At 53.6% G+C, this 15,075-nt stretch overlaps 1 protein-coding gene across 1 annotated transcript in view; it reads right to left on the reverse strand.

Annotated features, from left to right (window-relative positions):
• PAPPA2 (pappalysin 2) overlaps positions 1 to 14,713 on the reverse strand; it is a gene marked incomplete at both ends in the record, with an annotated part of 86,332 nt that extends 71,619 nt beyond the window's left edge. Inside the window, 2 exons of the mRNA XM_080623043.1 lie at positions 8,146 to 9,208; positions 14,221 to 14,713. Of these exons, the coding sequence (XP_080479169.1) occupies positions 8,146 to 9,208; positions 14,221 to 14,713 (1,556 nt within the window). The remainder of the gene's footprint in view (positions 1 to 8,145; positions 9,209 to 14,220) is intronic.
• Positions 14,714 to 15,075: the final 362 nt, after the last annotated feature.

Here is a 15,075-nt window from a genome sequence, read left to right on the forward strand (position 1 = left end):
AAATGAACACTGCAAGGCGAGGGAAAGATTTTTGATGATGCCCAGATGAGCCCACAGCAGGCTGCAATGTGCATGGCCATCCTTTAGAGGGGCAATTGCCTTGCAGCAGAAGTCAGTGAAAGGGTGGCAGAAGATGAGGGTGCCACCTTTCCAGTCTCTGGCTGGTCTCATCTGGTCAGGCTGAAAGCTCCTGGGCACTGGCAGAAGGACAACCCTTTGACAGGACTGACAACAGTGGCTGAATTTGCTGAGCAGGGAGGACGCTCCCAGAGGCATTAAGCTAATAGCTCCCAGTTCCTCTGCAAGGGGAACCACATAGCCCTGTGGTCAATAAATCCCTCTCAGACACTCTTTACCATCATGCTAATGTCATCTTGCTAAAAGATCCAAAGCTTTGCTACATTCACCCTAAACTTCTCACTAAAGAGCAAAAACTACTAGCCTCGATACGGATCAAGAGAGGGACTGAGACAGAGAAAAAGAGGAAACTAAATCTTTTCAACCCAAACATCTCCTCCTGTCTTTTTATTATTATTATTTTCATAAAAAAAAACCCAAAAAACAAGTACCAAGCCTCCAACTTATTTTTAGGTCCAGGAGATTGTGTGTCCCAGCCAGAGCGCGGCGCACACAAGCCAGCATTCTAAAAATGCCTTCCTTGTGGATATAAAAAGGACGCAAGATGATTTATTGGGGAAGTTTTGTAATGTAACAATCATATGTTAACCACAAACAACAAAAAATATCAGAGGCTGCCTCTGGTCCCCAGCACAGCCCTTGGCAGGCTGCAGTCACAAAAGCTCAGCATCCTCGCCCTCCTCAAAGCCTCCCAGCAAAGTCCTCTGCCTCATGCCATTTCGGTGGGTTTGGGCTCTGCCAGAGCCATTCCTTCTTGCCTCTCTGCAAAGGGGCAATTTGATTTCCTAAATAACAGAGGCAGCTGGGCCAAGGAAAACTAAAAGCAGGGTGTTCGCTTAACGACTGCAATGGCCACAGCTCAGCCTGCCAACCCAAATGCTGATTAATTCATCCCAGAGACCCCATCAATGCCAAGCTGATGATGTTCCACAGGATGGCTGCTGAGCTCCCTGCCACTCTGCCATTTCAGTTCCTGAGGTCTCTCTAGCATGGCCAGGGTCTCAGCTGGTGTCCGCCACTTGTGGGCAAGGGTACAGTCAAATGAGGAGGAGCCCTGGGGAGAGCTGAACATCAGGACAAAGAGTGACACCCCCCACCCCTCCAGCCATTGGACACACGCTGTTCCCTCACAATTGCCATCCCGATACAATCAGCCCCCTTCAAGTGAGCCCCCGAGACAGTGGTGTTTGCTAGAACAATAGCTCACATCTGGGACAGCTGTTTTCCCCGAAAGCACCCAGGCTGCCTACAGCCGCTGGGCAGGAGTGCTCTCCCCCCGTTCACATAAGGATCATGTTCCCCCTCTCCCACAGAGTCATCCTTGGGGAGACCTGGCAGCTTCCTCGAGGCACATGCTGCTTGGCAGCTCCCAGCTCAGGAAGGCTTGCAGGAGTGAGTGAGACTTATCCTCCAGCAGAGGCTTATTGGAAATTAGCCCTCAAACCTTCTACCTAGGGCAGCAAAGTTGTGCATTACTGCACCCCTAAACATACAGAAGATTTAAGTGCATCAGCTGTATGCTGTAGCTTGCTATACAGAGCAAGCTGCTTTGTCTAGCACCAAAGTCAGGGGCTGGGAACCAGCCCTCGGACCTGGACACCTCTACACTTTCATGTTCCTCTTCCAGCCCTGCTCCTCTGCTTCCCAGGATAACACAACAGATGTCTGGTCCCACTAGGATCCACTGTGATATGGATATTTCCTTTTATCTACCAGCTCATGCTGCTGAAGTTATAATCTCCCTCTCAGACATCTTTGTGAGACCAAAAGCTCCAAAGAAGTCTTTGGCATGCTCAACTCATAGCCTCATTTATAATAAAGTTCGGAAGATACAAAAGACACAAGGGCAGACAACTGCTTCACATGGAAGAAAAGGAGCAGCCTTCACAGCAAACAAGGAACAATAAATTAAAATAGGAAGACTAAGCAAACAAAAGATATCTTGACAGGACAGCAGAGGCAGCAACCAGAGACTGACTACTGAGTTCCCCAGTAGCACAAATGTAAACGCACTGCAGAGCCCACTAAGTCACACCAACCAATCCCACACTGCATGCATTATCTCACCACCCTGAGTTCCCCTTCTTGGGAGAAAAATCCCACTGCTGGGCTCACGTTTGGCACAATGCACCAAATACTTCCTAAGGGGTAGTGACATGCCAAATACTCTCCAATGTACTTCGAGAAGGTCAAAAGCAAATCTGGGATCTTCACCTGCAAGCTGAGTCACCCAGAAGCACATTCATATGGATATAGCCTCCAAGTCCCATCACGAGTAAGCAGCTTGATAGGCAACCTGCCCATCTGATATAATGGGCTCTACCAAGGACGATCCCTTCTATCCTTGCCAAGTTTTGAAATCAGTAATCAGTGGGAAAACTCAGAGGGAGTGGGTTTTCCTACAAGGAAAGAATACATTTTTTATGATCTCAAATCCAACCACACTCATGAAACTTTAAAGCACCTACCAAGAAACCATCAAGCTCCAGCAAAAAGCCCTGTTTATTACTGTACCTCCCCAGTCCCAGCAGGTCTACTAGAGAGGAGAAGCAATAAGCTCAGAAGGCAGTGAACCCATCACTGTCACCTTTGATGACCCCAAAGCATCCATCTCCTCACCATCACACTTCCAATCCCCAAGACCTGAGCCCAGCACTTGAGGCACTGTCCTTTGGAAACACCAGGCCTATGTGCAGTCACGGTGCTTTGATCTCATTGCAGCTACAGAGACATGGTGGTACAACTCGCATGACTGGAATGTTGTTGGAAGGTCATAGCAGTCAGGAGAGGTGCCTGAGCACTGGAAAAAAGTAAATGTCAACCCAGTCTTCAAAAAGGGCAAGAAGGAGGACTCTGGAAATTATAGGCTGGTCAGCCTCACCTCAGTCCCTGGAAAGGTGATAGAATGGCTCATCCTGGAAGCCATCTCTAAGCATGTGGAAGTCGAGAAGGTGATCAGGAGTTGTCAGCATGGATTTACCCAGGGGAAGTCATGCTCAATCTACTCGATTACCTTCTACAATGAGACAACTAGCTGGATAGATAAGGGAAGGGAAGGGAAGAGCAGTGGATGTTGTCTACCTGGACTTCAGCAAGGCTTTCAACACTGTCTCCCATGATATCCTCATAGGCAAGCTCGGGAAGCATGGGCTGAAGAAGTGGACAGTGAGGAGGATTAAGAACTGGCTGAATAGCAGGTCCCAGGGGGTTGTGGTCAGTGGTACAGAGTGTAGTTGGAGACCTGTAACTAGTGGTGTACCCCAAGGGTCCAGTATAATTGAACTTATCCATCAACGACTTTGATGAAGGGATGGAGTGTCTCCTCAGCAAGTTTGCTGATAATACAAAACTGAGAGAAGTGGTTGATGCCCCTGCGTGCTGTGCTGTGTCATTCAGAAAAATCTAGACAGGTTGGAGAGATGGGCAGAGAGGAACCTTCCAAAATTCAACAGAGGCTTCTAATTTTGAAATAATATTGCATATACCTGCTCCCTTTCACCGTGAGAAAGATCTGCTAAGGTCTCCTCTAGCAAGGAAAGGTAGAGGGAAATTGAGCAGCTGATTTGAATGTTGTTTTACCATCTCGCTAGTATTATTGTCTGGCCCCATCATTTGTTGCCCCAACATACCATCCATACCTTACCTGCTTCCAATTTGACATCTTTTATGCTACCTGTCCAGCCACATCCAGCTCAACATTTCCTGACAGTGGGCTGCTTAAGTGCCAGAGTAGTTCGTTCAGAGTAATTCATTCATCCCTTTGGGAAAAAGGAATGGCCATGACAGACACTCAGTTAAGGTTAATCTGGACAAGCTTTTGAAGACAGCACTTAAACAGCAGGAGGCTCCCAAGCATCCTCAACCCAATTAAGCACCCTTCCCTTAGGGAGGCCAGCTAAGCTTGCATTAAAGCCCATCAAGCGTCCTGTTAATCAGGTACACTTTAACATCACAGCTGTGGTCATCTCAATGGAGGCCACCAGGAGACTGGAGATGCCTCATCATTTTTCACCTCCTTTTGTCACTTTGGTTATTTCTGCCGTTGCTTTGGGCAGTCAGATGAAAGGCCCAGCAGCTCTGCCCTTATCCACTTTGCTCTCCAGACTCCCCTCCAGTATTTCTTTTCACATTAACTGTGTCACACACCAGACTCTCAGTGACTAACTGCCCGAGGGGAAACCTCACTGAGTGTTAATTGCTGTTAATGAGCTGTTGTTTCTTTCCCTCTAAGAGCACCAATTAACAACTGCATTCAAGGCACTGCAAGAAGATGCATGTCTGCAGCAAATCAAGGCAAATTTTACTCCAGACCCTAGCATTGCACTGCCAGCAACTCCTGGAAAATGCTTTAAATCAGGGTGAAGGATGACAGCAGGCAGCTCTCCTGCCACTGCCTGTCTCCTTTTTCTTCATGTGATGGGTCAGGGCATATGAGGAGTCTCTAACTTTCTTCCTATAGCTCCTGTTGTACTGCCCTGCAAGGACGTCTACACTCAGCTCTTCACCTGAGCTCTAGTCTTCCTCCAGCCACAAGCACATACTCCCACTGATGGTTTTTACACAGAGGCTGGCTCAGAGCTCAGTGGGACTTATCCTGTCCCATGAGGTACTAGACCAGGTGAAGGAAGGACTTGGCAAGATGGCTTCATGATCTAGTGGTGTGCACAGTAACACTGCCATCGTTTCAGCATCATCCCCCACCCTAGAGCTGGGAGCAGCTCCTACCTCAGCTACAGCAGGGTCCACCCCATCAGAGCTTTATAATCCTTCTTTCCAAACCCCATTTTCCTCCCCTGTTAAGCATTGCTAGGGTATATGCTACTAGCATGAAGTGTGGGCCTGGAAGTGTACTGAGATGTGCACCTGCTAAGAAGTCCTAGAGCTACCACTGTTCCTAAGGCTTCTCCTTCTGATTTTTCTGTCTCTAAGCTGCAGTCTGAGGAAAGGAGATTTTAAATGAGGGATGTGCTAAGATGGTAAAAACTTTTCGTGAGTGCTTAAGGTCATGCCAGTCAAGACAAGGTATTGAGACCATTCAACAAAATAGACTAAATCTGTCTACAATGCTAGTAAAAAATTGTCCAGTGTCTCTGTCTGACTGTCTCATTTGGATTATTTTTAGCTAACTAAGAAACATTCACATCCAGGCCCCTTTTTGTGAGAGCCCTGAAATGAAATACAGCAGAACTTACTTACTCCATAAAAAAAGATCCCAAGATTTTTGTCTTGCCACCTTGATCTGGGAGGAGATTTAGAGAGCAGGGTTTCCCTATCCCCCAGCTCTCCCACAGCCACAGCTCCCTCCTGGGCTCTGGCATATGGTTCTCCAGCAGGTATGAAAAAGCCTGGGCATCTCAGTGGAGCAGCATCCAGCTCGCTTGCTTGCTCTCCTGCAGTTACAGGCCGACTGCGGCTGTTCACATCAAAGCACCTGGCTCATATCGTGCTGCCTTTCCACAGTCTGTTAAATTTTATTTCACATTATTTCTCCCATTTTGGCTTCCACCCTAAAACTCCTCCTGTAAGTTCCCCAGCTGCCCCACTGCTCATAAATGCTCATTTAAGTATAATACCTTATGAGCAAATCCAGAGGAACTCACTCAGCTGGAGCTCTGTCCAAACAAAACCCCTTGGGCTAAAGTCACCTTCTTGTGTATCTTGAGATTCATCTACCAACCTTGGGCGAATAACATTGACCTGGCCATGTCTTCGTGTGAGATCAAGCTCACCTCCTTTTTTCTCAAACCCACACTACCAATTTCTAGTGGTTTTCCCACAGACAGGTATATTCTTCCCCAGGAGCCAGGGTACACTCAGCAGGGACGAGCCCAGGAAGGGTGGGTGTCCACCAATATCTCTGAAGAAGCCAGCCAAAGACAGCTCACAAGAGCTCAGCAGCAGGAGGATTCAGCTCATGCCCCCATATTTCCCAAATGCTGGGTGCACCAGGTTTTGCTTTCCAGAGCTTAGCCTACAATCAGTTTTGTCTTCTGCGCAGGCCAATGAGGTCTGCAGAAAGAAAATTGCAAAAGATTTGTTATTTCCCTAGTGCTCCCATTTTCCCATCCCTTTCCCACAAAAGCAAGGTTTTTGTTTTCTTTTGTTTTGTTTTCTTTCCCAACTTTCAGGGGAAAATCCTGACAAATGGAAGCCCTGATTCATACCAGCAAAAATTTGGCCTTTTTTAATTTAAGGTGGAGCCTTTCTTGTCTGAGGATGAAAACATTAACTGCACACAGAGGGCAAGGACTGAGCCTTTGCCCTGCTGAAACAAAAGCCGAGTGGCATTCAGTGCTCATGGCCATGATGAGCGGAGAGCTGTTGTGCCGGCAGGAGTGCTGTTCATCTCCCCTGTGCCCAGGAAAGCACTGGTAGTCGCTCACAGGGATGGGAAACAAGGGTACAAGCAGGCACAGGACAGCAATGGTGAGACTTCCAGAGGTGGAAGAACATCTTCTTGGGGAGTGCTTGGGCAGAGGCACGGTTTGAGGCTCCATGGCTATAGTGATGCATTGGAAGAAAGGCTCCCCATTCTCCTCCCCTGTTTTCTCAGATGACTGAAAGATGTGTGAGAAAGGCTCAGGAAGGGAGGAAGGGAAGTACTGCTCTTCTCCCATCACCTCTGCCTCAGCAGGGACATCTGCCTCCCTCCTCCCGCTGTGTCTGACCTGGGAAGCTGCAGAGAGAAGCAGCAGGCTTGGGAAAAAGTATTTATGGTTACAGCCTACCTTCTCATGCAGACCAGGGAAAAAACAATGAAGGGGAAAGAAGGAGATCAGAGAAGCAACGTGTCCCTAAGCCCCTCCCCTGCAGCTTTTGTCCCCAGATGCTGCCATCTGCACTGCACTGCTCCTGCTCCTGTGGGCATCTCTGCCTGTCGCCAGGAGCCAGCAGCAGGGAATCAACAACTTTCCCTGACACTGAGACAGAAACAGCTTAAAAAAATAATAATAAAAAAAAGCGCAGAAGCCATGACTTTTTTCCCTGTCCCCAGCCAGAAAGCACATTTGGCAGAGCCCCGAGCACTGGAAGGCATCAGCAGGGCTGCCGGCACTTCAGAAGCTCCAGGGAGGACGGCAGGTGTGTGCAAGCCACCAACTGTGCTAAGGACACTGTCCCCACCACTCCAGGGTCTCCCATCACACAGGGGATTCCCCCCTCTCCATCCTGCTCCAGCTGCTGCTTCCACCAAGGGTGCACCAAGGGAGCAAGGGTCCCTTAATGCTGTGCATTGATGTTCCAAGAAGCAATGTGGATTTTGCACCTGCGACATACAGTAAAGGCACATATCCTCCTCTGGCACCAAGCAGCCACCCTGTGCCTTTGCCTGAAGAAGGTGATTTGCTCCTCAACCACATTTGGTTTTGAGATGCAGGGTTTGATCAGCCCCTGCCAGTGCCCAGCCAAGACCATATACCCACAGGCATCATTTCCCACAGCGAGATTCAGGGAGGCTCATTCACACCACCCCACTACCTTACCAAACCCTGCCACACACACCTCGTGATGTCACCTCTTTCTCCCTACCCCAGCACTCTTGCAAAGGCATTTGGGATACAGATTAAGAAATCAGACTGTCGGACACATCCATGGAAGGAAAGCAAGGGGCATTGGTGCCCCTCCCTGCTGCATCCCATGCAGCGAGGTCAGGAAAAGCAGCACTCTGCACAGGGCTGCTCTGCCCACCCTCAGTCCTGCTGGTGTGTCCCAGGAGACTGGCAGCTCTGCACTGGGAATACCACCGGGGAGGGGGGCATCCCATCACACCCACTCATTTTAGGGGGGAAAAACACTTAATGGCAGGGCATCACAGAGGGGTGCCATGCCATGCCGTAGGACCTACTGGCCTTCAATGGCAAGCACACCTGTCTCACAGGAAAACACCCTTCTGCCTTCCCACACTGGAAAATCACCAGTTGGAAGCAACATCCAGGTGCAGAGTGGTTGTCAGGGAAAGGGTGCACCCCATCCCTTGATGTGCCACCTCCCCATAAACCCCGCACCTACCGCTGGGGTGAATCAGGGTCGAAGCATGTCCTGGCTACATCGGTGGCCTGTGGGTCGCAGCAGTCGCCATCATCAAAGTCATCCAACATGTTGTTGCACTCCATGTGGCAGATGCCATCACGGCGCTTCCAGGAGAAGCAGCGGCCGGGCCGGCGGCAGTCCCCACCATCATAGCCAGTCAGGGGGTGCTCGCACTCAGGGTCACAGCGCTCGTTGCCCACCTTGCTGGGCTCGCAGCCCAGGAGGACGGCGCGGCGGCGCAGGGAGGAGTTGCGTACCTCCAGCAAGCTGAGCTGCCAGGAGATGTTGTAGGGTCGGAAAGCTTCACTCAGCGCCCGGTGTTGCCGCCAAACCTGCTCCTGGCTGACTGTTGGCCGCCCACCATCATCCTCTGCCAGGTTCACCACCCGATACCGCACCACCTTCCCGCTGCGCAGCGGCCAGTGCCGGTTGTAGTGGGAGACCAGCTCCACGTTGTCGCAGGCTGTCTGCCCGCAGGCAGGGGGGCCAAGCGGCTGCAGGACAGGCAATGGTGGGGATGGCAGCACCCATTGCTGGGGGAAGGCACCCTCCCGAAAAGGTGCCCAGCTCTCCTCTGGGGTGGCGAAGCCAGCAGCCAGAGCCAGCCCTGCTGCCCCCCTGGCTGCCCCCTCTAGGAAGGGATGCTGGAGATGGGGTTGGGACAGGGCACCCTGCCACAAGGCTAGCCCAGCCAGGTGTCCCCGGAAAGCGTGTGCAGTCCCCCAGGCATCCCCACCCAGCAGCAGTGTGCGGCAGGAGGCCATGAACGCGCTGTGCAGGGGTCCCCCCTGCCCGCCAGCACGGCCCACCCGTGCCCCATCCACATAGAGAGTCATCCACCATCCATCATAGCTGGCAGCCAGGTGAGTCCATGCCTCGGGGCGGTATTGGTGGTACGCAGTCACCTCGGTGGCAGTGGCTGCCCGGTCCGTGCGGAGGGAGAAGAAGAAGCGGGCGTCCTTCTTGCCGCCGAGCTGCAGGGCGCGGATGCCCAGCGCCCAGCCCTTATCGCTGGCTGTATGTGAGCAGTTGTCGAAGACACCTGCAGTGGGGACAGGGATGGGGATGAAGAGAGAGGAGAGCTGGTGAGCACTGGAGAGCATCACTGCTCCTCCCCAGAGCATAAGCCAGGTCCTTGGCAGTGAGATAGCTCTTGGCAGGGCTGTAGGGAGCCTTCTGCTGCCACTGCCACAGGTAAATGAAGGTGTCCAGAGGGAGGGCAATGGGTGCTGTACCTAGGGCACCCTCGGAATCATTGGATGAAAAGATGAAGAGGCCAGGAGAGACAGCATAACTGGAGAGGCGGGATGGAGAGGGGAAGAAGAGCGTGAATGCAAGGAGAGGCCGAAGAGCCAGGTGTTTCTGCGCTGCTCTCCATAGGAGCACTCCTGGAACAGGATTAGAGACTAAGCTTTTTATCTGCGGGCCAAAGCTTTTAAGAATTAGAGCACAGCAACCCAAAGCAAAACAGCCTCCTTCAGGAATACTTCCCCAACAGCTTCCAGGGAGATTTACGGCTCTGCTTTACATTCCAGTTTTCCTCCAAGTCACACATCCAGTGCAGACAGGTGAGGGTAGGAGAGGGATGCACTGCCTCCAGCTGGGTGGGTGCACTCCTCAGCCCATAAGGCTTCCAAAGCATAAATCCATCCTGGGGAACAGCTTTGGGCTCAGCCTCTCCCTGTGTGCCCACGTGTGTTGCACACCTGTGTTTTAGGCTGGGCAAGAACTAGAGCTTTGCTGACATTCCCTGAAACTTAGGCTCCTGAGTGCCCACAGTCAAGAACCAGCGGCCTGCAGGCACTGAATGCCCTTGGAAATCAGTGGCCATACGGCACTTAAATACTAGCAAGGGCAAATGCACCCACGCTCAAAATAAATGCTTCTGGGCTCCTAAATCACCACAACAAGGATGTTCATGCAGATCATCAGCTGGGGCAAAAGAGCTTGAAGACACACTTTGCACCCCACCAGTGGCACCTTCTGAGAGCCTCCAGATCTCCCTTTCACCAGCCCAACAAATCACGTCCAGCTGCAACTGTGCCTGATGCTGCCGAAACCTATTGCCGTGCCCAGAAGCCCTTTCTTTTTTGTATTCCTGCTGCTGTATTAATGATGCTCCAGCTGACTCTTCCGTGCTGCGTGGGTTCTCCTGCCCCTTACTGTGCCACTGCCATTGCATGCACTGCCTGCCCATCTCCATGGAGTCAGGGCATCACAGGCCAAAACGAGGCACTCCTGCCCTGTCCTACTGCCCTGCCTGTCCCTGTGGGTGCTCAGCATGACACACTGGGGAAACTGTACCTGTCCCTGTGACTGCAAAGAGGACAGCAGAGAAAGGCAGAGGGTTAGAGCAGCAGGATCTCCAGAAAGAGCAGGATCTCCTGGCTTTCATCCAGGGGATGTGACTGAAGCCAGGTTACCACGACCCCACATTCCCCTGCCAGCCCTGACAAACGTGGCTGGCCAAGGTCAGTCCAGTCCTGCTGCAACCGAGGAAGAAGCACCCCTCCCTCCATCTGTCCCTTTCACCCAGGGCAAGATGGGCGGTGGCCTCTCAGACATCCCACAGCCGTAACCACCCTGGGCACAGATCCCTGCCACCACTCACTACAAAGGCAGCCACGCACAAGCCTCTGTGGGTGGATGGGCTTTGGCCAACTCTTGTTTTCTTGTGGATTGTGAAAGGGAAGCAGAAAGACCAGGGGAAGCTGGGACAGGGAGAGACAAAAAGCAGGAGGCAGGCAGAGGAGCCTTGCAGGCGTGAGAAGGCAGAACTAGGGGGTATTTTTGGGCTGGGTGCTGGCTGAAAGGGGCTTAGACCTGCATACTTGAAAGCCATCTTCTAGTATTGGTCCTCACTGAGAAACAGGGCTTGATACCTCCTCTCTTAGAACTCACACATTTCACCTTGAAATAATTCAGAGTGTGCCAAATTTTATTAAACACTAAGGAAAAAAATAGGGCAAACAATGTCAAGGGTAGTAACAGTCTCTGCGGTGAGTGCGAATTAGCATCCTCGCAAACCCATGCTGGAGCCAAGCCAAGCCTGGAAATGTCTGGCAAATTCAAAAACCTGCCAAAAGAACCTTAAAGGAGCCTAAAACCAGATCTGGAGATTTCATCAAAGGGATGAAAGTAAGACCAAGGTCAGCTTTACAAGAGGGGCTGGAAAGCCACTACACCAGCAGCTGGCGCTTCCTAGATATGGCCATGGATATCATCTCTGGCACAGCAGCAGTGAAGGAACATGCAAGCAGAGCAGCACATCCCACAGCCAGGAGCCACTGCAGAACTATAAGCAGAGCTATCCAGCACCAGGTCCTGGCATCTTCCTAGGGCCTCCACAAGAAAGCACCAGGGCCCTAGTTGAAAGGCCCTGCAGTTTGCCAAAGAACTTAGTATTTTGTCTTGGGGCAACCCACCAGCAAGGGAAAGAGCTGTTTGCAGAGGAGGTGCAAAGTGATCTCCTCAGCACCTGTGAGTGCAGCCCTGCCTCTGATCCGTCAAGTGGGAAAGTGAAGCTCTAACCTGGTTTGTGATGTCCATCCGTGCTTAGGGTGACAGATTTTGGTTTAAAACAAGAGCTGGCAACAGTGCAAAAAAAAAAAAAAAAACAAAACTAATTGAGAGAAAGGTATCTACCAGGAAAAGTGCCTGGTGGAGAAAAAACCTCCAAAGAGATGAAGTGTGCAACTTTGTGAGGGCCACACTCAAAGCAACATCTCCCATTGGGCACTGGCCATGGCAGGGCACTAGGGTTGCTCCCCAGCAGAAATCCCCCCCCACAAGAGGAGCTAAAAGGGATGAACAGCCATATCCAGGGTGGCCCTAAGGTGAAATGTGACATCTACAAGAACAAAGCCTCAACTCCTGACCCTTCAATCCAGGCAGCAGTCACATGAGGCAACAGGACAGCTTACTTTGCCCAAATAGAGCTGCTCAGCTTGGCCTTATTTCCCAGGCAGTGATGCTGGAAGATGCTCAGCTTTGCCCTTCTTTCCTCCCACCCTTTCTCACACATGAACACCTGGAGCATCTCCAGCTCCTCCACAGCTTTGAACCACTCCATGGCTCAGTCCCCTCTACTGACAGAGCAGGAGCAGCAGATCAGAGGCAGGCTCGGCACCTGCTGAAGGGCTGACAGCTGTCTGCATCACCTGCTCATGTGAAATGCCATCAGCAATGGTCTGTTCCCCTTTGCTACCCACACCTGGGGCCCTGCAGTCCTGGTTGCAGGGAGCTGGTGGGAAGCGGACAGTGACTCAGACAGCAGGATGTGCCTGGGCCTGACTCAAACCCTGGAGCACAGAGGACAGGCAATATTACCCGAGTGCCAGTGCTCACGGGAGGTGCTATCAGCGCTAACAACCATCCCACCCTCTGCAAGGAAATCAAAAAAAAAAGAAGATTAAAAACAAACCCCAAATGACAAAAATCCACTGGCTAGCTGGGAAAAGTAAAGCCCAACACCTGCAGGCCAGACCTCCAGATGTAAACAGCTGTGCTGCCAATGCAATGGCTGGGAAGTGTGCTCTCTGCATTCAAAGCTACTGCCTGCCATTGGGGAGGCAGCAAAGACCCTGGTGGGAAGGCAGACAGAGAGGTGAACACTGGATAGATTCCTTATACACAGCTGCTTTTCCCCTCTGCCACCCATCCTCTAGCCTGTCACTCCTACCTCCTCCACAGCAAAGACTCAGCTATCTCCCCTACAAGCCAGGGAGATAAATTAATGAAATGGGCTGGGCAGCAAGCAAAGCAGAGGGAGGTTCAGAGAAGCAATTGCCAGTGGAGGGAGAGTTAGGGTAGAGAGAGGATTCCCCCAGCCAGTCAGCTTGGCTGGGGCAGCAGAGAAACCCGACAGCCCCCACTGTGGAGACCCCAGACATCCCATGGGAGTGGTACATCCTGGCGCTGCCACCCATTCCCAGCCCTGCCTGACATCGCTGTGCTGCCCTGCCACAAACATCCATACTCCAAGGCTACATGAAGCAGCAATGCAGGAGATGATATCTGTCCCACTCCGTGCCCAGGTGCCAGTCCTCTTTGTCTCCTCACAGAATCATTTAGGTTGGAAAAGACCTTTAAGTTCATCAAGTTCAACTGTAACCCTAGCACTGCCAAGTCCACCCTAAACTGTGTCCCTAAGCACTACATCTACACCTCTTTTAAGTAACTCCAGGGATCGTGACTCAACTACTTCCCTGGGAAGCCCGTTCCAACTCTTGACAACCCTTTTGGTGAAGAAATTTTTCCTAATATCCAACCTAAACCTCCCCTGGCACAACTTCAGGCCGTTTCCTCTTGTCCTATTGTTGTCTGGGAGGACAGACTGACACCCACCTCGCTACAGCCTCCTTTCAGGTAGTTGTAGAGAGTGAATAAGGTCCCCCCTTGAGTCTCCTTTTCTCCAGGCTAAACAACCCCAGCTCCCTCAGCGACTCCTCGTAAGACCTGTTCATCATTTGATTGTTTCTTAGCTCGGCGGGGTGAACGGGTAATTCCCGGTAGGAAAGCACCAGAGGCCGTCCTCTGCCCCGGCAGCCGCCCCGCAGAGCCCTCGGGGTCGGGGGACGCCGGGACCGGGGCCGTGCGTGCGGCGCGGCTGCCACCGTGCGGCCGTCAGCCCCGGGGACCAGCCGGGAGCCCGGCCGGGCCGGGCGGGGAGCGGGGAGCCCCGGACAGCTCCCCGAGTGTGCGCGGCCCCCGGGAAGGAAGGGGGGTGTGCAGGGGAGGGTCTAGCGGAACGTGTCCCCCAAAGGGACCTTCCAGTTTCCGGCGCTAGGAGTGGGAAAAACTAGATACGAGCCGAGGGGGGGCCGGGCTGGAAAGACGGGGCGGGGGGGAAAGCTAGGGGAGGGGATGTTTTAGGGTTTGGTCTCAAGGGAAAGAGGAATATTTCACGCCTAGGGTGCTGAGGACATGGGTGGGAGCGCGGGGTGTCACCTGCCAAAGCGGAGAACGCGGGCGAGCCCCCCAAGGGGAAGCTGGGAGAAGGGAGTGTCGGGTCCCCATCCTTCCCTGCCTGCCCGCCTGCGGGACGGGGTTTACCTGCGATAATGGCCGGGTTGCTCTGTCCGCCCTCCGCCTTCACCCACACCTCCAGGGTGAACTCCTCCCGCGGGATGTCGGGCAGCGCCTCTGGCCGCGCCGCCAGCTGCTCCCGGCCGCCGGAGAAGTACAGCGCGGGCAGCGGCCGCTCCCGGAGGGGGCTCGGCACCTGCGGCCCCCGGCCCCACTGCCTCTCCCTCCGGACCTGGCCGTCCGTCTCGCCCCCCGGCTCCTCTCCGCCTGCCTCGGCTCCCCGCGGTCTCCGGCCCCGCGGTCGCCCGGATCCCGGCGGGGCGGCAGAGCCGAGCACCCCGTGCGCGCTGGGACCCTGCGGGTACAGCCTGTAAGGGTGATGCGGGGGGGCGGCACGGCGGCTCGGCGCCTCCATCCCGCAGCCGGAGGCCGGCGGGGGGTCGGGGGGCCGGGGATACCCGCGGGCCAGGCTGAGCGCCGCCAGCAGCAGCGCGGCCAGGGGGGCCCCGCAGCGCAGCATCTTCCTAGGGCACAAAGTGTGTGTGGGGGGGCGGCCCCGGGGGAGGGGGGCGCTCAGGGGGGTGGCGGGCGGCAGCGCCGGGGCATCCTCCCCCGGAGCCGCTGCCCCCAACTTTTCCCCGGCACCGCTCTCCTCCCCTCTGCTCCTGCGAGAGGAGGAGGAGGAAGAGGAGGAGGAGAAGGAAGGCGAGAGCACCGCGGCGGGGACCCCCCTTCTGTCTGCAGCCGGGGTTCCCGGGGCACGGCGGCCCCTGAGCGGCTCTCTGCGCTGCCCGGCTCTGCCTGCGGGAGCGGGGGATGCGTTAGACGCCCTTATCTAGAAAGCCCCGAGGCGCTCTGCTCCCCCCCCACCCCACCGAGGGG

The sequence above is a fragment of the Psittacula echo genome (genome assembly GCF_963264785.1).
Source record: "Psittacula echo genome assembly, chromosome: 7".
NCBI lineage: Eukaryota > Metazoa > Chordata > Aves > Psittaciformes > Psittacidae > Psittacula > Psittacula echo.